This window comes from Eschrichtius robustus, chromosome 11 (genome assembly GCF_028021215.1).
Source record: "Eschrichtius robustus isolate mEscRob2 chromosome 11, mEscRob2.pri, whole genome shotgun sequence".
In the NCBI taxonomy this organism is placed as follows: domain Eukaryota; kingdom Metazoa; phylum Chordata; class Mammalia; order Artiodactyla; family Eschrichtiidae; genus Eschrichtius; species Eschrichtius robustus.
In genome coordinates, this window is record NC_090834.1 from 29,309,511 (window position 1) to 29,335,695 (window position 26,185).

Here is a 26,185-nt window from a genome sequence, read left to right on the forward strand (position 1 = left end):
TTTGGATGAGTGGGAACAATGATGATTGTAAACATAACATTTATTCAGAGAAAAATGAAAACGTCAAACATGAAAAATTCAAAATTCAATAAACATTTCTTTTTTTTCCAGAAATGAAACTAGTAATAAAGTGCCCTAGGTGAAGAGGAAATGGTCCTTGGGCATTACTGCATGCAACAAGATGACTCACAATAAGTCTAAAAAAATAAATACTATTATATAAAAGTTATGGACTTGGTTTAGAAATCTTTATTCATTATGTCCAAATGAATATTGAGGTAAACAACATCTGATCTTTCCAATTCTAGTAACCTTTAGGAAACTCAATTATTTATATCATATGAAATGTAAAGTAGCTTAATTTATGTAATGTCATGTTCATAGGAACATACTTTGTAATAATTAAAAATTAGAAAAACAAAACCTGTGTTCACCAATAGAGGAATAGATGAGTGAACATTAAAATATAGTATAGTCATATGCTGAAATGTTGAATAGTTATTAAAATGATGGGCTAGAGCTATCTATGTCTCAACAAGGATAGATCTTAAAACATAAAATTTTTTAAAAGTTAGAGAAATGTTTATACAGTGAAATATCACTTATGCAAATTAAAATAAACGAAATTCTATTGTTTATGGATACACATGGGAAAGTTAATGTATAAAACACTAGACTTTGAAACACAACAAATTCATTAGGGTATTTGTCACAATGAAAGGAAGGAAAAATTCCAAAGGAAAAGTCTTATTTATTTTTATTAAACAAGATCTGAAGCACATATAAAGTCTTAAACAAGTGGTGGGATCATGGGTATTATATTATTCCTTTTAAACTTTAGTACTTCAAAGTATTTATAAAAGTGTTGTTTTTTCAATCAACTATTTAAATATTTCAGGCAAAATGTATTTGGAATGAATTATTCAGAAAATTATTTCAATTTCTCATTATATCCAAATAATCCACTCTCTTACAGTTTATGATAATTATATAGTCTTGCTAAAAATAAATTGAATATAAACTTCTCTGAAGAAGGCAGGGGGATCAAGATGGCAGAGGAGTAGGACGTGGAATTCATATTCTCCCACAAAAACATTGAAAATACATCTACAAGTGGAACAGATTTACAGAGAACAGCTACTGAATGCTGACAGAAGACCTCAGGCATCCAAAAAGACAAGAAAACCTCCATGTAATTGGGTAGGACAAAAGGAAAAAGAAAAAGAAAGAATGGGGACAGGGTCTGTGCCCCAGGGAGGGAGCTGTGAAGGAGGAAAGGTTCCTGCACCCTGGAAAATCTCTCTACTGGTGGGGATATCAGCCTGCATGGAAGGGGAGTTTCAGAGCCTAAGAGGAGAGAGCAGCAACAAGTTTGTGGAAGGCAAAATGGAGTGCCCTGCACTCCCCAAACTGAGACACTCCTCTGTCAGTGCAGGTGGGGGTTAAATGCTGAAGCTCAGGATCCAGAGGTCAGATCCAGGGAGAGGACCAGGGTGAGATGTGCAGAAACAGCTTGAAGAGGCCAGGCTGTGGCAACTGAGGGTTTACTCTGAAGAAGGCTGGGCCTGCCAGAGAGGCAAGTCGCCATTATTAGGAGTCACACGAAGGGAGGGGTAGGACCACCATAAGAGCTTCTTTCCCTGTGAGCACTCCCAGGCAATAGGACACCACCTACAGGAGCTCCAGGGGCAGGTGTGAGTCACTGCCACCATCTTGGGCTCCAGAGGCAGGCACTAGCCACCTCTACCAGACCCGTGAGCTGATGCCAGGCCCTGCCCCTGTTGTCCCAGGAGGGTGCATATAGCTTCTGCCACTAGAAAATCTACCTGCAGTCACCAGGACCTGTCCCAGCTGTCGCAGAAGGGTATGGATAGCTCCCACCACTAAGAAATCTATGAGCAGGAGCCAGGACCTGCCCCTGCTGTCCCAGGAGTAAGTGGATAGCATCTTCCCCTAGGAAATTCATGAGCAGGCGCCAGGACCTGCCCCCACTGTCCAAAGCAGGCAAGGGCTGCTGTACCTGCACATTCCATATCAAGGGAATAACAGCCACCACATGCTGAGGAAAAAGGCAGCAAACAACCAAACTAGGAGCAGCCCCTCGATTCTGGAAAAGAGGGTGGAGTAGAAGGACCTAAGCTCATCTCCACTCATGAAAACACCAAAATCAAAACTAACTGCTGAATAACCATCAATGAAAATAACTGGAACCAACCAAAAAAGATATTTTACATTCAAAGACAAAGAAGAAGCCACAACGAGACGGCAGGAGGAGCACTTTCACAACATAATCAAATCCCATACCCACTGGGTGGGAGACCCATGAACTGGAAAAAAATCATATCACAGAGGTTCTCCCACAAAAATGAGAGTCCTGAGCCCCACATCAAGTTTCCCAGCATGAGGGTGTGGGAGTAGGAGGAGGAATCCCCAAAGCATTTGACTTTGAAGACCAGTGGGGTTGGAGTACAGGAGCACCGCAGGACTGGGGGAAACAGAGACTCCACTATTGGAGGGTGAACAAAATTTTCATGTACACTGGAATCCAGCACAAAACAGTAACTTCATAGGATCCAGGGCTGAATCTACCTATGAGTCTTGGAGGGTCTCCTGGAGAGATGGGGGTTGGCTGTGTGTAATTTGGGGGGCAAGGACACTGGGGACAGAAACCCCAGAGAATAGTGGTCATCGTGAGCTCCCCAGGAGGTTGCCACTCTGGCATCAAGACTCAGCCCTACCCAACAACCTACAGACTCCAGGGCCAAACAACCAGCAGGATAGGAACACAGACCCACCCATCAGCAGACAGGATGCCTGAAGCCATACTGAGCTCACAGCCACCTGTAAACAGGCTTCCTTGACACAGTCCTGCCCACCAGAGGGAGAAGACCCAGATCCACCAACCTGAGGGCAGGCACCAGCCCCTCTCAACAGGAAGCCTGCACAAGCCTCAGAACCAAACTCACCCACCAGAGGGCAGACACGAGAAGCAGGAGAAACTATGACCTGCCAGCTAGCAGAAAGGAGATGACAAACACAGAAAGTTAGAGAAAATGAAATGGCAGTGAAATATTTTTCAGATGAAAGAACAAGATAAAAAACCACAAGAACAACTAAGTGAAGTGGAAATAGGCATCTACCAGAAAAGAATTTGGACTAACGATAGTAAAAATGATCCAAGATCTTGGAAAACGAATGGAGGCACAGACTGAGAAGTTATAAGAGATGTTTAACAAAGAGATAGGAGATTTAAAGAACAAACAAACAGATGAACAACTCAATAACTGGAATGAAAAATACACTAGAAGGAATCAATAGCAGAATAACTGAGGCAGAAGAATGAATAAGTCAGCTGGGAGACAGAATGGAGGAAATCACTGCCATGGAACAGAGTAAAGAAAAAAGCATGAAAAGAAATGAGGACAGTCTCAGAGACCTCTGGGACAACATTAAACACACCAACATTCATATTATAAGGGCCTCAGAAGAAGAAAAGAGAGATAAAGAACTGGAGAAAATATTTGAAGAGATTATAACCAAAAACTTCCCTGACATGGGAGAGGGAATACTCACTCAAGACCAGGAAGTGCAAAGAGTCCCATACAAGATAAATCCAAGGAGGAAAATGCAGAGACATATTAACCAAACTGACAAAAATTAAAGACAGAGAAAAAATAGTAAAAGCAACAAGGAAAAGCAACAAATAACATACAAGGGGAGCCCCATAAGGTTATCTGCTGATTTTTCAGCAGAAACTCGGCAGGCCAGAAGAGAGTGGCACGATATATTTAAGGTGATAAAAGAGAAAAACCTACAATCAAGAATACTCTAACCAGCAAGGCTCTTGTTCAGATTCAAAGGAGAAATCAAAACTTTTACAGACAAGCAAAAGCTAAGAGAATTCAGCACCACCCCCCACACACAAAACCAGCATTACAACAAATCCTAAAGAAACTTCTATAGGCAGAAAAGAAAAGGGCACATATAGAGTCAAGAAAATTACAAATGGGGAAACTTACCGGTAGAGACAAGCATAAAGTAAAGGTAGGAATTCATCCCCACACAAATATGATAACAAAACCAGCAATTATGAGAAGAGGAGAGTACAAATGCAGGATATTGGAAATGCAATGGAAACTAAGAGACCAGCAACCTAAAACAATCTGGTATATATACAGATTACTATATCAAAACCTCATGGGGACTACCAACTAAAAATCTACAATAGATAAACACACGCAAAAAAGAAAAAGCAATCCAAACACATCACGAATGATAGACATCAAATCACAAGAGGAGAGAACAAAAGATGAAGGGAAGAAAAAAGACCTTCAAAAAAGAATCCAAAACAATTAACAAAATGGCAATAAGAACATTCATATTGATAATTATCTTAAATGTAAATGGATTAAGTGCTGCTACCAAAAGACATAGACTGGCTGAATGGATAAAAAACAAGACCCATATATATGCTGTCTACAAGAGACTCACTTCAGATCTTAGGGACACATACAGACTGAAATTGAGGGGATGGAGAAAGGTATTCTATGCAAATGGAAATCAAAAGAAAGCTGGAGTAGCAATACTCATATCAGAAAAAACAGACTTTGAAATAAAGAATGTTACAATAGACAAAGAAGGACACTGCATAAAGATCAAGGGATCAAACTAAGAAGAAGATATAGCAATTGTAAATACATATGCACCCAACATAGGAGCACTTCAATATATAAGGCAAACATTAACAACCATAAAGGAGGAATGGACAGTAATATGACAGTAGTGGGGGACATTAATACCACAGTCTTATCAATGGACAGGTCATCCAGATAGAAAATGAATAAGGAAACACAGGATTTAAATGAGACATTAGACCAGATGGACTTAATTGATATTTACAGAACATTCAATCTGAAAGTAGCTGAATACACTTTCTTCTCAAGTGCACATGGAGTATTCTCTAGGATAGATCACATCTTGGACCACAAGTCAAGGCTTGGAAAGTTTAAGAAAACTGAAGTCATACCAAGCATCTTTTCTGACCATAACGCTATGGGATTAGAAATTAATTGCACAGAAAAAACTAAAAAACACAAACACATGGAGGCTAAACAATATGCTACTAAATAACCAATGGATCACTAAAGAAGAAGAAATTAAAATATACCTAGAGATAAATGAAAACGAAAACATGATGATCCAAAACATAAGAGATGCAGCAAAAGCAGTTCTAAGAGGTAAGTTTATAGCAATAAAATCTTACCTCAAGAAACAAAAGAATTCTTAAATAAACAACCTAACCTAACATCTAAAGCAACTGTAGAAAGAAGACAGACAAAACCCAAAGTTAGTAGAAGGAAAGAAGTCATAAAGATCACAGCAGAAATAAATGAATAGAGATGAAGAAAACAATAGCAAAGATCAATGAAACTAAAAGCTGGTTCTTTGAGAAGATAAACAAAATTGATAAACTTTTAGCCAGACTCATCAAGGAAAAGAGGGAGAGGACTCAAATCAATAAAATTAGTAATGAAAAAGGAGAAGTTACAACTGACACCACAGAAATACAAAGGATCATAAGAGACTACTAAAAGCAACTATATGCCAATAAAATGGACAACCTAGAAGAAATGGACAAATTTTTAGAAAATACAACCTTCCAAGACTGAACCAGGAAGAAATAGAAAAAATGGACATACCAATCACAAGTACTAAAATTGAAACTATGATTAAAAATCTTCCAACAAACAAAAGTCCAGGACCAGATGGCTTCACAGGTGAATTCTATCAAACATTTAGAGACCAGTTAACATCTATCCGTCTGACACTCTTCCAAAAAACTGCAGAGGGAAGAACACTCCCAAGCTCATTCTAGTAGGTCACCATAACCCTGATAACCAAAACCAGACAAAGATACCACAAAAAAAAAAAAAAAAAAAATTACAGGTCAATATCACTGATGAACATAGGCGCAAAAATTCTCAACAAAATACTAGCAAGCTGAATCCAATTGTACATTAAAAGGATCATATACAATGATCAAGTGGGATTTATTCCAGTGATGCAAGGATTCTTCAGTATGCACAAATCAATCAGTGTGATACACCACATTAACAAACTGAAGAATAAAACCATATGATCATCTCAATGGATGCAGAAAAAGGTTTTGACAAAATTCAACACTGACTTATGATAAAAGTTCCCCAGAAAGTGGGAATAGAGGGAACTTACCTCAATGAATAAAGGCCATGCAAGACAAACCCACAGCCAACATCATTCTCATCAGTGAAAAGCTGAAAACATTTCCTCTTAGATTAAGAACAAGGCAAGGATGCCCAGTGTCACCACTTTTATTCAACATATTTTGGAAGTCCTAGCCTCAGCAATCAGAGAAGAAAAAGAAATAAAAGAAAACCAAATTGGAAAAGAAGATGTAAAACTGTCATTGTTTGCAGATGACATGATATTATATACAGAAAATCCTAAATATTTTATCAGAAAACTACTAGAGCTGATCAATGCATTTGGTAAAGTTGCAGAATACAAAATTAATGCACAGAAATCACTTGCATTCCTATACACTAACAACAAAAGATCAGAAAGAGAAATAAAGAAACAATCCCATTTATCATTCCATAAAAAAGAATAAAATACCTAGGAATAAAGCCATCTAAGGAGACAAAAGACCTCTACTCTGAAAAGTATAAGATGCTGATGAAAGAAATCAGAGATGACACAAACAGATGTTCTTGGATTGGAAGAATCAATACTGTCAAAAGGACTTAGTACTCAAGGCAATCTACAGATTCAATGCAATTCCTATCAAATTACCAATGGCATTTTTCATAGAAGGAGAGCAAAAAATTTTTTAAATTTGTATTGAAACACAAAAGACCCTGAATAGTCAAATCAATCTTGAGAAAGAAAAGCAGAGCTGTAGGAATCAGACCCCCTGACTTCATATTATACTACAAAGCAATAGTAATCAAAACAATAAGGTACTGGCACAAAAACAGAAATATCAATGAATGGAATAGGATAGAAAACTCAGAAATAAACTCACACACCTATTGTCAATTAATCTACAACAAGGGAGGCTAGAATATACAATGGAGAAAAAGACAGTCTCTTCAATAAGTGGCACTGGGAAAGCTGGAAAGCTACATATAAAAGAATTAAATTAGGACACTCCCTAACACCAAATACAAAAATAAACTCAAAATGGATTAAAAACTTAAATATAAGGCTAAATACTATAAAACTCTTAGAGGAAAACATAGGCATAACACTCTTTGGCATGAATCACAGCAAGATCTTTTTTGACCCATCTCCTAGAGTAAGGGAAATAAAAACAAAAATAAACAAATGAGACCTAAGGAAACTTAAATGCTTCTGCACAGTAAAGGAAACCATCAACAATACAAAAAGACAACCCACAGAGGGAGAAAATATTTGCAAATGATGTGATCGAGAAGGGATTAGTCTCCAAAATATGCAAACAGCTCATGCAGCTCTAGGTCAAAAAAAACAAGCAACCCAATCAGAAAGTGGGCAGAATATCTAAACAGATATCTCTCCAAAGAAGACATACAGATGGCCAAGGAGCATATGAAAAGATGCTCAACATCATTAATTATCAGAGAAATGCAAATCGAAACTACAATGAAGTATCATCTCCCAGCAGTCGAATGGCCATCATCAAAAAGTCTACAAACAATAAATGCTGGAGTGGGTGTGGAGAAAAGGGAACCCTCCTACACTGTTGGTAGGAATGTAAATTGGTACAACTACTATGGAGAACAGCATGGGGATTCCTTAAAAAACTTAAAATAGAACTACCATATAACCCAGCAATCTCACTCCTGGGCATATATCCAGAGAAAACCATAATCCAAAACGATACAAGCACCCTAATGGTCATTGCAGCATATTTACAATTGCCAAGTCATGGAAGCAAGCTAAATGTCCATTGACAGAGGAATGGATAAAGATGATGTGATATATATATACAATGGAATATTATTCAGCCATGAAAAAGAATGAAATAATGCCATTTGCAACAACATGGATGGACCTAGAGATTCTCATACTAGGTGAAGTAAGTCAGACAGAGAAAGAAAAATATTATATGGTATCACTTGTATGTGGAACCTAATTTTAAAAAAGATACAGCTGCATAGCACAGGGAGATCAGCTTGGTGCTTTGTGACCACCTAGAGGAGTGGGATAGGGAGGGTGGGAGGGAGAGGCCAGAGGGAGTGGATATAGGGATATACATATACATATAGCTGATTCACTTTGTTATACAGCAGAAACTAATACAATATTGTAAAGCAAGTATACTCCAATAAAGATGTGAAAAAAAAAGATAAAAGTGAACTCATTTACAAAACAGAAGCAGACTTATAGATATTGAAAACAAACTTATGGTTAACAAAGGGGAGACGTGGCACCGGTGGGATAAATCAGGAGCTTGGGATGAATACCTGCACACTGCTATATATAAGATGGATAACCAAAAAAGACCTACTGTATAGCACAGGAAACTGTATTCAATATTCTGTGATAACCTATATGAGAAAAGAATCTAAAAAAGAATGATTATATTTATATGTATAGCTGAATCACTTTGCTGTACAACTGAAATAACACAACATTGTAAATCAACTATACTCCAAAGAAATTAAAATATTAAAAAAAAATTTTTAGAAACCTGTCTGAAGATTTCAAAATAACCAGACAATATAGAACATTTTTCAGCATTTAATTCAGGAAAGAAAATTGGAAATTTCAAGCTCTTATGATCTTAATACTCAGTTTAACTTCACAAATTCCTATTTGCTCTAAGAAAGTTCAATTTTATCTCCTCTTAGAGAATGTCCATGAAACATCCACCTGGCATTTCACTTTGAGTATCCTGGGAAAGGGAAGTATACTCTACACTTGTGGATTCATAAATCACTTGTGCTATGTGGAATAGAACAATTATACATAGCTGAAGTGTATAGATTGGTATATATAAAACCAACAGAATGCACTTGGGCAGAAACACATCCAGAATCTGAAAACCAAGTCACACTGAGATCATATACCTAAATTTAGTTTTCTAGAAACTTACCAGGAACCAAAGTACATTGTTTTTAATGGTATCCCAGATAAAAATGGATGTCAAAGGTCATTGAGTCCAATCACTCTTCTGAAGCATGGAAGACAAGTTGAAACAGCAAATGGTTTGGATTCCAGGGTCTCAGTAATTAGCTACATTTCCATCAAGGAAATAGGAATAAAATTACCTGATTTCAAGCACTGGATTGCTGCCCTTCTCAACTCCTAATCTGTTCTCTCTACAACCTTGGAGATCTTTTTAAAGTACAAATCTGGTCAAGTCACTCCTCTGCTTAAAACTCTTCAATGTCTTTCTTTGCTCTTAGGGTTAAGTTGAAATCCCTTAACATGAATTACAGCTTCAGTTGTTCTGACTTCAGTCTATCTCTTCATCCTCATTTTAGTCCACTCCTCCTGTTGCTCTAATACTCTCATCAGGTCCTTTTGACCTCAGTACTAGTCTATTGTAATAAACTGTTTATTTGTATACATCTACCATCTGGTCTGTAGTCTCCTCCATGAAGGCAAAGATCATACTTATGCTGTTTATTGTTGTAACATTAGTGACTATCATAGTGCTTGGAATATAGTAGGTACTCTACAAGTATTTGTTGAAAGAAGGGAAGGAGGGAGGAACACAGAAACAGATGGAGGAAAAGTGTTAATTTTGAGGATAGACCAAACATAAAAATATTTTTATAAAGTATTATTAGAAATTATAAGATTTGAGACCAGTCAGAGAAAGTATCTTTTATAATCTACCCAGACGGCAGCTCAATTTGTTCATCTACGTCTCCATTTGTATTTTGGTGGGGGAGAGGAGGGGGGAAAGATCATAACAGAACAAAATATTTCAATGCTCACAATGTTTTAAATGATTCAATTCTTCAGACTTTATTGATCACCAAGGATAATTACAAACTCCCACCAATGTGAAAAAGATTATTAAAACTCAAAGACAACACCCAAATGCACAGAGTCTGTGTGGCTTGTGGGGTTTCCTTTATTGGTCACATGTAAACAAAGCCAGCTATAGCAATGATATTTAAGCTCAGGGTATAACTCCTCACATGGTTGATCCATTCTTTACACATCATTTTTTTAAAATGGAGTTTCTATAAATCTACCCTAACTTATACAAACAGGAAACATATGTATTAGCTCCATGATGGGAAAAATCATAACCATGGTAGGAGTATATAGGTGAGGTGGTTGATCTTCAGGAACTTTTCCTTACCCCATGGTCTAGAGAACAAAGTGCAGTGATCTAGAGCACTGATCTAGAGAAGCTTCTTAATTCCATTTAATATGGAAATCATTGTCAGATCATATGTATTATGCCCAGAATTGTGTTAGAAAAATTGGGAGAAATTTAAAAGAAGCAAAACCCTTATATAAATACCCTAAAAATGACATGTAGTTCTTAAGCAACTTTATCTTGATTTTATATTTGTAATTTCTTCCCCTTTCTCATGTGTTCCTCAGGAATCTGGAAATACTTGTCTTTTATCTAAGAAACCTTAACTTCCCTCTGTAAAGATGTGGTATCCAAAGCTTCAATGTGTCACCATTTTGTTTGTTATTATAAATCAACATTTATTATCTATGTATTTAAAGTTTCTGCTTCTGGGGTTTTTTTGTTAGCCTGGGTTAACATGGTAGTCATGCTAATAAAAATATCCATGGTCGCCATTTCTACTTTACTGTTTCACAATGTGATTTCTAAGTCATTTAAATCATGGAACTAATGAAATAGCTTGTACACCAAAGCTTAGCATTAGGCCAAAGTCTACCAAGTAGGAGATATTCATACTATTTTCTTAGTATAGAGATATTTATCTTATCAGTACATTTATTCATTAATTTGATAAGTATTTATAGAGTGCTTATTATGTGCTAAACATTTTTTTGTAAGTTTTGGAGGTATAATGATGAGCCAAGAAGACCTGGTCTCTGCCCATATGGCACTTAATAGCTAGTGCCTGGAGCTTGACATCTACCAGGCACAAAACAAAGATGACTTCAACTGTCAAAATGTGTAGAGTTGTCAAATATGACCTTTAAGATAAATAGAGTTTGAAGTTTTACTCTGTACCCAGTATATATTTAACTTTAGAGAGTCCCTATTTATATTCATTATTTAGAAGAATAAAAACAGACAATTATCTTTTCTATCTTATTCCTTTGATTTTTATAAACATTGAGAAACATTTTGAAAATGTTAGGATTTCTAGTGTGTTGCAGACCCTTAACATTTACTCTCCTGTATTTTTTTCTTTTTTTTTGATGTTTGGCTGCATTGGGTCTTTGTTGCTGTGCGCAGGCTTTCTCTAGTTGTGGCGAGCGGGGGTTACTCTTCATTCAAGTGTACAGGCTTCTCATTGTGGTGGCTTCTCTTGTTGCACAGCATGCACTCTAGGCGTGCGGGCTTCAGTAGTTGTGGCACATGGGCTTAGTTGCTCCACGACATGTGGGATCTTCCTGGACCAGGGCTCGAACCCATGTCCCCTGCACTGGCAGGTGGATTCTTAACCACTGTGCCACCAGGGAAAACACTGCTCTCCTGTATTTTAAACAGGAATACCTAAGGAGGACAGAGACTGTGGGAAATGATAAACCTGCATTTACCTCTCAGTCAAGTCAGGTTTTCCGTGTACTTTCTTAGGGTACAAATTACATTTTGTGTCATAATTGCTATCTTTCAGACTGGATGGATCTACTCATATTATCTTAGACAATAACAGGATCAAGAAAAAAATAGAGTCTCACAAGTGACAGGCTATTAGTATAACGCAATGCCAAAGACAGGGGGAGAAGGCCAAAGAACACTTACTGGTAAGTGGTTGGGCTGACATTGATGCGTCGAGGGTGACTTCCCGATTCGAATTTGCTTGCCAGAGTGACATTATTTCCAAACAGGCAATATCGTGGCATTCTTACCCCAACAACTCCAGCCAGCACAGAGCCTGAGTGAATGCCTATTCTCATCTAAAAAAGAAAAGGAAAAGGATATATTTATGTTTTCATTTGGTATGCTATTATTTTAATAAGAGGTACTGCTGAACCATTAAACTCCTAGCTCCTCAGAGATAGGGACTGGGGTCTTGGTCATTTTTGTGAGCCAAATATCTGGACTATTATATCAGTAGTATCAATGAACATGGATGGTGTGGAATAAATGAACAAATGGATTAATTATAAGAAAAAAAACTACATTTAATTTTCTATTATAACACAATAAATCCAGTTGTGTTACAATTTAAATCAGGTTTTATTTGTATCTAGTATGCTCTAATAAATGGAAAATGTATTATTCTCCCTGCAGTTATTCTAACATAAAACCCTATTTTTTCCTTCATAGCATTAAACACAATTGTAAATTAAATATTTATATTTCTGTTTATCTGTTCATTTAAAATAGTTTTCTCTCTGTTTATTTCAGATCACTTCTATTTCCACATTTACTAATCTTTTCTTTTGTAATGCCTTATCTTTTGCTAATCACATCCAGTGTATTTTTCTTCTTAGATATTGTGATTTTCCTTTCTCAAAGTTCAATTCGAACTTTTTTTTTTTTAATCTTTCAGGTATTAAATTAACTTTTGAATATATGGAATACAATTAAAATAACTGTTTTAATATTTTTGTCTGCTAATTCTAACATATGCTCCAGTTCTGTATCAATTTTGATTGACTGATTTTTCTCATTATTATGGGTCATATTTTTCAGCTTTTCTGAATGCCTAGTAAATTTTGGTTGGATGTTAGGTATCATGAATTGACTTTGTTGAGTGCTGGATATGTTTTATATTCTTATAAATATTCTTGAGCTTTGTCCTGGGATGCAGTCAAGGTACTTGGAAAGTTTTTTCTTTTTTCCTTTCAAGTCTTGCTTTTTAAAATTTGTTAGGCAAGTCTTGAGCTGTGTTTCATGTAGGGCTAATTATTCCCCACTAGTGAGGCAAGAACCCTCTGAGTACTATACCCAATGCCTATGATTTATGAGGTTTTCCAGTTCTCCTGATGGGTTCTGGCATTTTTCTAAGTCTTGTGTGAGTTCAAGGAACTTTTTCTCTAATCCTTTCAGGTATTTTTCCCTGTTGGGCTCAGGTAGTTTTCTCACATATAAACAACAATCAGTAAGTTAAGGAACATATAGGAGGCTCCTTGGAAGATCTCTGGTGGTCTTTTTGCACCTCTCTCCTTAGTGGTACTCTGTCTGTGAATTCTAGTTTTTTTGCTCTCCATAGACTCTCAGCTTCATCTCTTCAACTTGGGGAGTTTGTTGGGTTCCTCCTGATTTGTCCTTCCCTGCACTGCAGCTTGAATGTACCCCAAAGAAATACGCCAGGGAAATCATATGTTTCATTTTGTTCCCTGTCTCTCAGGCATCACTGTCTTCCATTGCCTAATGTCCAATGTCATGAAACTGTCCTTTTTTTTTAAAGTATTTATTTATTTATTTATGGCTGTGTTGGGTCTTCGTTTCTGTGCAAGGGCTTTCTCTAGTTGTGGCAAGCGGGGGCCACTCTTCATCGCGGTGCGCGGGCTTCTCACTGTCGCGGCCTCTGTTGTTGCAGAGCACACGCTCCAGACGCGCAGGCTCAGTAGTAGTGGCTCACGGGCCCAGCTGCTCCGCGGCACATGGGATCTTCCCAGACCAGGGCTCGAACCCGTGTCCCCTGCATTGGCAGGCAGACTCCCAACCACTGCGCCACCAGGGAAGCCCGAAACTGTCCTTTTGTACATTTTGTCCAGATTTTTAATTGTTGAGGCTGGGAGTGTAAACCCAGCCTGTTCTTTCATATTGGCTGGGAGAAGAAATGAGATGTACTTTTTTTAAAGAACACAAACTATCTTAAAAATTTAGGCCTATTTCTGATGAGAGATTGTCTGTTTGGATTTAAAGACAAAAAAAAATGTAATTGTTATTGCAAGTTCCTATGCCTGATGCACAGTGAGGCCAAAAGAACCAAAACATTGGAGTTGGGGGTAGAGAAAGGTTTATTGCAGAGTGATGCAAGGATACAGGTGGCTCATGCTCTAAGAAAACCCTGAGGTTCCTGAAGGGTTTTGGCAGAGCATTTTTAAAAGCCAGGTGAGGGAGGGGGGTTGCAGGGTATGTGATCAGCTCATGCACAATTCTCTGATTGGATGATTGTGAGGTAACAGGGAGGTGTCACAAGGGTTAACATTATCAGTCCTTAGTCTCCAAGAGGCCTGGGGCTATGTGCTCATGGTCATGAAGTAGTTAACTTCTTCCATTTGGTGGGGAGTTTTCACATCTGTAAAACAACTAAGGGAATGTGCATCAAATACTGTTATCTAGGTACTTCAGAGAGGAGCTATGGCAGAGGATATGGGGAAGGCCTGTTTCAGGAAGGCCCCATAGGGTCCTGCTCAGTTACATAATGAATGGTAGTATTCCTTATAAACAAACATAACGCACTTTTCTCTAAAATTAGCAAAGCATTTTGAAAAATTTTATTATATTTCTTTGCTTTCAGAAGGTCTATTTATATTAAATTACCTTGTGCAATATAAGATTGTCTAAAAACACCCAGACCTTAAATACTAAGATTGTCATGTTAGACCTGTGATCTTTTTAAGCAGTAAAAGAGCAGAAATGAGTATCAAACCGACACATTTTACAGCCACTATATTCTGTGCTTTTAGTCTGAGAAGAATACTCCATACCCCACTAACTATACTGAAGGCTTATATGGTTCCACCCCTGCCTCTTTTCAAAAGACCTGAGGCTGTTCTTTTCTTTTTTTTAAACTAAATTGTCATAATAAGAATTATTATAACCTAAAAAGCCTGAAGATAAAAACCCTGGTATTCTTGAGAAGGCGGATGGAGAAATGGTTATTTAAAAAACGCTTATCTCTTAGAAGACTACCTTAAAACATACACAAGAATATCAACAAACACAAAAATAGCACAGATTCACTGTTACTGTCACTATAATGGAACAGGACTCAGAAAAAGTATTTACTTTTGGATATAAGGAGATACCATTGAGAACTTACAAGCTGAATCATCAGACTCTGTTTTCTTTTACATTTCTTTCAACAACTTCTTGAGATTTCCCAGGAGTTGTTACCTTATAAGGAAGTCACTGATTGCCACATTCAGAATCTGCCTCTTGCATCTAGCAGTTAGACAAAGTAGAGAGCTACTTTTTTTTCTTTTTTTTAACATCCTTATTGGAGTATAATTGTTTTACAATGGTGTGTTAGTTTCTGCTTTATAACAAAGTGAATCAGCTATACATATACATATATCCCCATATCTCCTCCCTCTTGTGTCTCCCTCCCACCCTCCCTACCCCACCTCTCTAGGTGGTCACAAAGCACCGAGTTGATCTCCCTGTGCTATGCAGCTGCTTTCCACTAGCTATCTATTTTACATTTGGTAGTGGATATATGTCCATGCCACTCTCTCACTTCGTCCCAGCTTACCCTTCCCGCTCCCCGTGTCCTCAAGTCCGTTCTCTAAGTCTGCATCTTTATTCCTGTCCTGCCCCTAGGTTCTTGAGAACCTTTTTTTTTTTAGATTCCATATATATGTTTTAGCATACGGTATTTGTTTTTCTCTCTCTGACTTACTTCACTCTGTATGACAGACACTAGGTCCATCCACCTCACTACAAATAACTCAATTTTGTTTCTTTTTATGGCCAATATTCCATTGTATATATGTGCCACATCTTTGTTTTTTTTTTTTTTTTTTTTTTTTTGGGTGTGTTGGGTCTTCATTTCTGTGCGAGGGTTGTCTCTAGTTGCCGCGAGCGGGGGCCACTCTTCATCGCGGTGCGCGGGCCTCTCACTGTCGCGGCCTCTCTTGATGCAGAGCACAGGCTCCAGATGCGCAGGCTCAGTAGTTGTGGCTCACGGGCTTAGTTGCTCCGCGGCATGTGGGATCTTCCCAGACCAGGGCTCGAACCGTGTCCCCTGCATTGGCAGGCAGATTCTCAACCACTGCGCCACCAGGGAAGCCCTGTGCCACATCTTTAGAGAGCTACTTTTAACTGTCAATGAGAGATTTAGATTCATTTTGGCAAGATTAAAATTTATTTAATTGGTTAACCAAGTAGTAACGTTTGCATCCATCTGGTCAGTATACTCTAGCTAAAGAGGATTGCTTTGCACTAAACCAGTGGTTGTCAGCTGGGGCCATCTGTGCCCCTCAGTGGACATTTGACAATGTCTTGAGACATTTTTTATTTTTACAACTGGGATGGAGAACTATTATTGGCATCTATTCAGTAGAGCTAGAGATTCCTAGGACACCTTCCCCACGTGAAAGAATTTTCCAGTTCAAAATATCAATAGTGCTGAGGTTGAGAAACCTGCATTAAACAGACCTCTGGCAACTTATAAACACTTAGCAGAGCAACACACACACACACACACACACACACACACACACAAATAAATGCTTTAATAAGATCAGTGCTTTGGTAAATAACATTAGACTTCACTTTTTAGAGAAAGTTCATGAAAAAATTGTGTTTGTCCTAGGAATTTATTGAAAAACACAATAACTTTAGGATTTATCTTGAGGTTAGGATATCTATTACTCAATCTCCCATACCTATATGAAATGTATGAAATAATGCAAAACTCTGGGACATATCAAAATCCCCAGTAATCAAAGGGTTCAGTTATTCTCATAATACTCTACTGATTATTTATTTGCCAAGGCACATAAACAACTGCCTTTCTAGATAACATGCCTCCTGCAGCTCTTAAAAATAGAAAGCTTATATAGTTCAACCTCAGCTAGTCAAAACTCGTCTGATTTAGTTTAGTCCAGCTCCCTCATTTTACAAATAAACTGAAGTCAAGAGGAGCACAATGAAAAGAGCAAATTAGTGTTTGGGCCAGCTGTAGGCCATAGGTCAGTTGGCTCTGGGTTCAGTAAACTACAAAAGACACCCAAATTAAAAAGGTCCTCAGTTTGTTTCTGCAAGGCCCATCAGACTAAGGCTTACTTTTGGGAAAGCCAGAGGGCTATAGAAAATATAGTCTCCACTCTTACAGGGCACACACAAAATCTCACACTCTGGGACCCAGAGCAGAAGCAGTAATTTGAAAGGAGCCTGGGTCAGATCCACCTACTGATTTTGGAGACCATCCAGAGAGGCAGGAGGCAACTGGAGCTTACCCTGGGGGCATAAACACTGGTGGCAGCACTTTTGGGGAACTCTTTGTATGAGAAGGATGATGGTGCTGGCAAGCAGCATTTTGGAATCCTCCATCTAGCTTATTAGCAATAGGACCCAGCCCTGCCCACTAGCCTGTCTGCACCAAGAGTAGGACACCTCAGGCCAAGCAGCTAGCTGGGCAGGGACACAGGCCTACCCACCAGCAGTCCAGCTGCCTTAAGACCACCTGTGCCCACAGACACCCTGGGACCCAGTCCTGCCTCCAACTGGCAGACAACTATTCCAAGACCACCAGGGCCCTGCAGCCAGAGACCACCCTAGACTGAGCTCTGCCCACCAGTAGGCTAACATCAGCTTCAAAATTCTCCTGGGACCAGGCCTTACCTCTGCCTACCAGTGAACAGACACCAGCATCAGGACTACCACAGTCTCACAGCTTGCTCGTCAGGACCCAGCCCACCCACCAGCAGGCTGCACCAACTCAAGGACCCCTTGGGCCCCAGCCTCACTCACCAGCAGGGCAAAACTAGCTCTGGGACAATCTTGGGCCCCACAACCCCCAGGATCCAGCCCCACCCACTAGCAGACTGACACAAGCTTTGGGACACCTCAGCTGCAACCAACTGTGTCAGGAATCAGTCCTGCCCATCAGCAGGATGACACTAGATCTGGAACCCCCAATTCCACAACTACCAATCTTGGAATCAAGCTCCACCCTCCAGTGGGCTGGCAGTAGCCCTGGGCCCCCCAGAGCCCTGCAGCTAGCCACTTTGTGACTTTACCCTGCCTGCCAGTGGCTGGTAGCCTGTAAACTGACAAGACCAAGACCTGTCATGCCTACCAGATCACATACAGCAGTCAGCCAGCCACAATACAATGACTTACATAGCCCACATTGGGGGCACCCCTAGAGCATAGAGATCTGGTGACCAGAGCAGAGTGCACTGCTAGGAACATAGAAAATCTCCTACACAAGGCTACTTCTCCAAGGTGGGGAAATGTAACCAACCTACTAAATACATAGAAATAAAAACAGCAAATTAGGCAAAATGAGGCAGTAGAAGATTATGATCCAAAGAAAGGCACAAGATAAAACCCCAGAAGAACTAAGAGAAGTTGAGATAAGCAATCTACCTGATAAAAAAAGAAAATTACTAACCAATATCACTGATGAACATAGATGCAAAAAACAATCAACAAAATATTAGCAAACAGAATTCAAAAAAATGATACACCATGATCAAGTGGGATTTACCACAGGCCTGCAAAGATGGCTCAATATCTGAGAACCAATCAATGTGACACACCATATTAACAAACAAGGAGTGGTGTGATGAATTGGGAGATTGGGACTGACATACATACACTAATATGTATAAAATGGATAACTAATAAGAACCTGCTGTATAAAAAAATAAAATAAAATTCAAAAAAAATCATATGATCATCTCAGGAGATGCAGAAAAAGTTTTTGACAAAATTCAACAAACATTTTTGATAAAAAAACTTTCAACAGAGTGGTTATTGAGCAAACATACTCCAACATAATAAGGGCCATATGTGACAAACCCATGGCCAACATTACACTCAACAGTGAAAAGCTGAAAGTATTTCCTCTAAGATTAGGAACAAGACAAGGATGCCTACTTGTGACACTTTTATTCAGCATACTATTAGAAGCCCTAGCCACAGCAATCATACAAGAAAAAGAAATAAAGGATTCCAAATTGGAAAGGAAGAAGTGAAACTGTCACTGTTTGCAGATGACATGATACTATACATAGAAAATCCTAAAGATGCCACCAAAACCTATATATATAACTCATCAATGGATTCAGTCAACTTGCAGGAGACAAAATTAAAATACAGAAATTTGTTGCATTTCTATACTCTAACAACAAAGTATCAGAGAAATTAAGAAAACACTCCCATTTATAATTGCATTAAAAAGAATAAAATACCTAGGCATAAATCTAACCAAGGAGGTAAAAGACCCATACTCAGAAAACTAAAAGACTCTGATAAAAGAAATTGAGGAAGACACAAACAGATGGAAAGATATACCATTTTCATGGATTGGAAGATTGAATATTGTTAAAATGATCATACTACTCAAGGCAATCTACAGATCAATGGAATTCCTATCAAAATATCAATGGCATTTGTGGAAACACCAAAGACTCTGAATATCCAAAATAATCTTGAGAAAGAAGAACAAAGCTGAGGGTATCATATTCCTGATTTTGAACTGATTTGAACAGTAGTCAAAACAGTACAATACTGGCAGAAAAGAGACACATAGATCAATGGAACAGAGTAGGGAGCCCAGAAACCTACTCTTATTTTCATGCAAGAATATGCAATGATGAAAAGACAGCCTCTACAATAAATGGTGCTACATGAAAAAGAATCAGACTGGACAACTCTCTCAACCATGTAGAAAAATCAACTCAAAATGGATTGAAGACTGAATTTAAGAACTAAAGCCATAAAATTTCTAGAAGAAAACATAGGCAGTAGGTTCTTTGACATCAGTCTTAGTAATTACTTTTTGAATATGTCTCCTCAGGCAAGGGAAGCAAAAGCACGAATAGACAAACAGTACTACATCAAACGAAAAAGATTTGCACAGAGAAGGAAAAGATCAACAAAAGGAAAAGAACACTTACTCAATGGGAGAAGCTATTTGCAAGTGATATATCTAGTAAGGAGTTAATATCCAAAATACACAAAGAACTCATAAAACTCAACATCAAAGCAACAACCCAATTAAAAAAATAGGCAGAGGATCTGAATAGATATTTTCCAAGGAAGACACACAGATGGCCAACAGGCACACGAAAAAGATGCTAATCATCAGGGAAGTGCAAATAAAAACCACAATAATATATCACCTCATACCTGTCCAAATGGCTTTTATCAAAAAGACAGCAAGTAACAATTGTTGGAATGAATGTGGAGAAAAGGGAACACTTGTGCACTGTTGGTGAGAATGTAAAATGGTTCAGTCACTACAGAAAACAGTATGGAGATTTCACAAAAATTTTAAAATAGAACTATCACATGATTCAGAAATTCCACTCCTGACTATTTATCTGAAGAAAATTAAAACATAAATTAGAAAAGATATACGTATCCCAAATATTAATTGCAACATTATTTACAATAGCTAAGATATGGAGCAACCTAAGCATTAATCACCAGATGATAGATAAAGAAGCTATGAGATATATGTATAAATACACACACATATATATAAAATAAATATATAATGAGTATATTATATATTTACTTATAATATAAACACACATATATATTTATATGTATTTATATTATATATATTATATATTATACAATATTATATATTTATATATAAATAAAATAAATATATAATAAATAAATAATATGGAATATTACTCAGCCATAAAAAAGAATGAAATTTCACCATGTGTGACAACATGGATGCACCTAGAGGGGATTATGCTAAGTGAAATAAGACCAACTGAGAAAGACAAACACTGTATGATTTCAATATATGTGGAATCTAAAGAACAAAATATATGAACAAACAGAAAACAGAAAAAAAGTTATAGATACAGAGAGGAGTGTTGTGGGGAGAGGTAAGAAATAGGTGGGGGGCGGTTAAGAGGTATAAACTTCCAGTTGCAACACAAACGAGTCACAGTATAAATATACAGTGTGGGCCTGATTGCTCCAGCTCCGTTTTTCTTTCTCAAGATTGCTTTGGCTATTTGGGGTCTGTTGTTTCCATACAAATTGTGCAATTTTTTGTTCTAGTTCTGTGAAAAACGCCATTCATAGTTCCATAGGGATTACATTGAATCTGTAGATTGCTTTGGGTAGTATAGTCATTTTCACAATGCTGATTCTTCCACTCCAAGAGCATGGTATATCTCTCCATCTGTTTGTATCATCTTTAATTTCTTTCATCAGTGTCTCATAGTTTTCTGCACACAGGTCTTTTGCCTCCTTTGGTAGGTATATTCCTAAGTATTTTATTCTTTTTGTTGCAAGGATAAATGAGATTTTTTTCCTTAATTTCTCTTTCAGATATTTCATCATTAGTGTATAGGGATGCAAGAGATTTCTGTGCATTAAATTTGTATCCTGCTACTCTACCAAATTCATTGATTAGCTCTGGTAGTTTTCTGGTAGCATCTTTAGGATTCTCTATGTATAGTATCATGTCATCTGCAAAGAGTGACAATTTTACTTCTTGTATTCCAATTTGAATTCCTTCTATTTCTTTTTCTTCTCTGATTGCTGTGGCTAAAGCTATAGTAATCAAGACAGTATGGTACTGGCAAAAAACCAGAAACTTAGATCAATGGAACAGAATAGAAAGCCCAGAGATAAATCCATGCACATATGGTCACCTTATCTTTGATAAAGGAGGCAAGACTACACTATGGAGAAAAATCAGCCTCTTCAATAAGTGGTGTTGGGAAAACTGGACAGCTACATGTAAAAGAATGAAATTAGAACACTTCCTAACACCATACACAAAAATAAACTCCAAATGTATTAAAGACCTAAATGTAAGGCCAGACACTATCAAACTCTTAGAAGAAAACATAGGCAGAACACTCTATGACATAAATCACAGCAAGATCCTTTTTGAACCACCACATAGAGAAATGGAAATAAAAACAAAAATAAACAAATGGGACCTAATGAAACTTAAAAGCTTTTGCACAACAAAGGAAACCATAAACAAGACGAAAAGACAACCCTCAGAATGGGAGAAAATATTTGCAAATGAAGCAACTGACAAAGGATTAATCTCCAAAACTACAAGCAACCCATGCAGCTCAATATCAAAAAAACAAACAACCTAAACCAAAAATGGGCAGAAGACCTAAATAGAGATTTCTCCAAAGAAGATATACAGATTGGCAACAAACACATGAAAGGATGCTCAATATCACTAATCATTAGAGAAATGCAAATCAAAACTACAATGAGGTAACACCCCACATTGGTCAGAATGGCCATCATCAAAAAATCTACAAACAATAAATGCTGGAGAGGGTGTGGAGAAAAGAGAACCCTCTTGCACTGTTGGTGGGAATGTAAATTGGTACAGCCAATATGGAGAACAGTATGGAGGATCCTCAAAAAACTTAAAATAGAACTGCCATATGACACAGCAATCCCACTCCTGGGCATATACCCAGAGAAAACCATCATTCAAAAAGATATATGCACCCCAATGTTCATTGCAGCACTATTTCCAATAGCCAGGTCATGGAAGCAAACTAAATGTCCATTAACAGACGAATGGATAAAGAAGGTGTGGTTCATATATACAATGGAATATTACTCAACCATAAAAGGGAATGAAATAGTGCCATTTGCAGAGATGTGGATAGACCTAGAGACTGTCATTCAGAGTGAAGTAAGTCAGAAAGAGAAAAATAAATACTGTATGCTAACCCATATATTTGGAATCTTAAAAAAAAAAAAAAGTTTCTGATGAACCTAGGGACAGGACAGGAATAAATTAACAGATGTAAGAGAATGGACTTGAAGACATGGGGAGGGGGAAGCTGGAATGAAGTGCGAGAGTAGCATTGACATATATACATTACCAAATGTAAAATAGATAGCTAGTGGGAAGCAGCTGCCTAGCACAGGGAGATCAGCTCGGTGTTTTGAGACCACCTAGAGGTGTGGGATAGAGAGGGTGGAAGGGAGACACAAGAGGGAGGTGATATGGGGGTATATGTATGCAAAGAGCTGATTCACTTTGTTTTACAGCAGAAACTAACACACAATTATAAAGCAATTATACTCCAATAAAGATGTTAAAATACATGTATATATATATATACAGACACACTGTGGGGAATATAGTAACTATGTAATATCTTTGTATGGTGACATACAAAGATAGCATTATTGTGGTAATCATTCATTATTAGAAGTACTGTGGTAGTCATTTTGAAATGTATAGAAATATCGAATCACTATGTTGTGTAACAGGAATTTGAATAGTGTTGTAGATCAATTATACTTAATAAAAAAAAAAAACCCTCAGAAACTTAGATCATTTTTTGTGTTTACCAGAGGTGGGAGTTGGGGTAGGGAAAATTGGATGAAGGGGGCCAAAGAGTACAAACTTCTAGTTATAAGACAAGTAAGTACTAGAGGTGTAATGTACAGCATGATCAATATAATTAATGCTGCTGTATGTTATGAAAGTTGTTAAGAGAATAAGTCCTAACTGTTCCCATCACAAGGAAATCTATTTTTCTATTTTTACAATTTTGTGTATATGAGATGTTCACTAAACTTATTGTGGGATTCATTTCATGTGGTATGTAAGTCAAATCTTTGTTCTGTACCCCTTAAACTTATCAGTGTTGTATGTCAACTATGTCTAAATAAACTTGGGGGGGAAATTTCAAGCTATTGAAAAGTCTTTAATGGTTATAATAGTAGGGAGATTAAAATGATTATTCACATTGTTAGGCAAGGTTGAGGAAAACAAATACTTCATCCTTATACCAGTATTAATTAATATTTATATAAGGTTTTATCATAAAATTCTCCTTTCACCAATAAAATCAGATTAATAAAATTTCTTTTTACATTGTTTTGTCTTGTCCTTTTATTCATAACTAATATTTCCCTGACAAGAAACAATCGATTAATGTTTTAAGTTCTAATTTCAAGAGCTCAGGATTCTTAGGAAGAATAAGATCAACTCACATAATCTATAGCTTTTACAATTTTTTCTTGTTTCTCTGATGTTCAAGAAAATGGGGAAACTCTGTGGATATGTGACATTTTTTATTTTATCAGGGGCCTCAGCCTCCAGTCTAATGGTATGAAAACATCACGTTCTCAAGTAATATGCCTGGACAAATAGCAGTTAGGGCAAAATGTCTTACTGTGTTTATTTTGATTATTACCAAGGTACCAGTCATAGATAAATTTCACTTTATAGAAAATATTTGACAAAAAATGGTTCTTATCACTGGTATGGCAACATACAATTTCAGATTTTTTTTTTTAATGAGGAGGATATTATCCTACAGAAGATGATTAGGAGAGCATGCCTGGAATTCTATGGTGGGTGGCACTGAAAACAATATTAGAGACTGCTGGGAGACACAGCAATATGTATCAACTTCACCACTACCTCCTTAAAAGGCACTATTTAATGTGTATGTGATTATTTAAGTACTTTTGATACACGATAAGAGTTTTAAATTTGACCCAACTTGTAAGAGTATTAATGTTAAGACCTATACACTAAATCTGAAATTTATCTCAGAGAGAAAACAATGCAATTGATAGAAGTATAAGAAAAAAAGATTTTAAAAATGAGTTTGAGATGATGGGAGTCAAGATAGCGGACTAGGGAGATGTGGAGTTCGTGTCTCTGCACAACTAGGGCACCTACCAGGCACTGGTGGGGGAACATGGACACCTGAGGGGATGGGAGGAACTCCCGAGCAACCAGGTAGGACATGGTGGGGGGGTGGTAGGCAGAAGGAGACGTGGAAGTGGGACCAGGACGGGCACCCCTGAGGGGCGGCTGGGAGAGGGGAGGGGCTCCCACACCTGGAGGGACCCACCCATGGTTAGGTGATCAACAAGGATGGAGGAGACCCTTGGGAGAGCTGAGGATCAGAAGGAAACATGGTTAGTGTTTACCCTGCCCATTTGGGCCCTGGGGAGCCTGCTGAGGTCCCAGGACTGATCCTCTGCCCACCAAGGCACCCTCCAGCTGTGTGGGTCCTGAGGGAGTGGGAGGGAGGGGGAGAAGGTAAAAGCCAGCCTGACAGGACCAGCACCCTTGAGGGGCGGCTGGGGGAGGGGAGGGGCTCCCACACCTGGAGGGGCCCACCCACAATTAGGGGATCAACAGGGATTGGGGAGAATCTCAGGAGAGTGGAGGATCAGAAGGGACAATGGTCAGCCTTTCTCCTGCCCACTTGGGCTCCAGGGAGCCTGCTGAGATCCTGGGCCTAATCCTCCACATTCCAAGGCTCCCTCCAGCCATGCTGAGTCTAAGCCCACACCCCCACCCAGGGCCTTACCTCTACACACCACACTCCAAAACCCTCTCTGACCCCCTCCAACCGTGCTGGGCCTAAACCCCACTTGAACACCCCCAACTAGGGTCTTTCCCCCAAACTCCACACTCTGAGGCTCCCCTCCCAGACCTTTCCCAGCTGAGTGGGTCCTGAGCTTAGGCCCCACCCTGCTTTAAACACCACACATGCCTAAGCTCCGCCACCTACAGCAAGGCCTTTTCTGGCCTTTTTTGTTTTAGGTTGTGGTTCTGTTTTACCTCATTGTTGTTGATTAATTTACATTTTAATTTTTTCTAAAACTTTTTTTATTCTTCTAATTTTATTTTATTCTTTAGAGTCTCTTATTGTTCTGCTCCTTTTGCTGTGTCCCCACCCCCTTTTTTCCTTTTTCTTTTATGGTTCTGTTTTACCCAGTTGCAGTTGTTGCACTTATATTTTTATTTTTCCTAAGATATTTTTAATTTTTCTAACTTTTTAAATTTTTTGTTATTGTACTGCTTCTTTTTTTTTTTTTTCTTTTTTCTTTGCTGTGCCACACAGCTTGCAAGATCTTGGTTCCCAGGCTGAGGGTTGGGCCTGAGTTCTTGTGTTGGGAGCTCTGAGTCCTAACTGCTGGACTACAGAGTACGTCAGACCCCAGGGAATATTAATTCGAGTGAAATCTTCCGGAGGTCCTCATCTCAGCACCAAGACCCGACTCTACACAACTGATTATAAACTCCAGTGCTGGGCACCTCAGGCCAAACAACCAGTAAGACAGGAATACAGCCTCACACATCAAAATAAAAAAAGTGAGATGACAAAAAAATATGGTACAGATGAAGGAGCAAGGTAAAAC

The 26,185-nt window shown here is 38.1% G+C and overlaps 1 protein-coding gene across 2 annotated transcripts in view; it reads right to left on the bottom strand.

Moving 5' to 3' along the window:
* The window catches only part of GUCY1A2 (guanylate cyclase 1 soluble subunit alpha 2), a 401,728-nt gene that overhangs the window by 37,053 nt on the left and 338,490 nt on the right, over positions 1 to 26,185 (bottom strand). For both annotated transcript variants that reach the window (XM_068555643.1, XM_068555642.1), the window contains one exon: positions 11,939 to 12,093. In XM_068555643.1, coding sequence (XP_068411744.1) covers positions 11,939 to 12,093 — 155 coding nt within the window. The remainder of the gene's footprint in view (positions 1 to 11,938; positions 12,094 to 26,185) is intronic.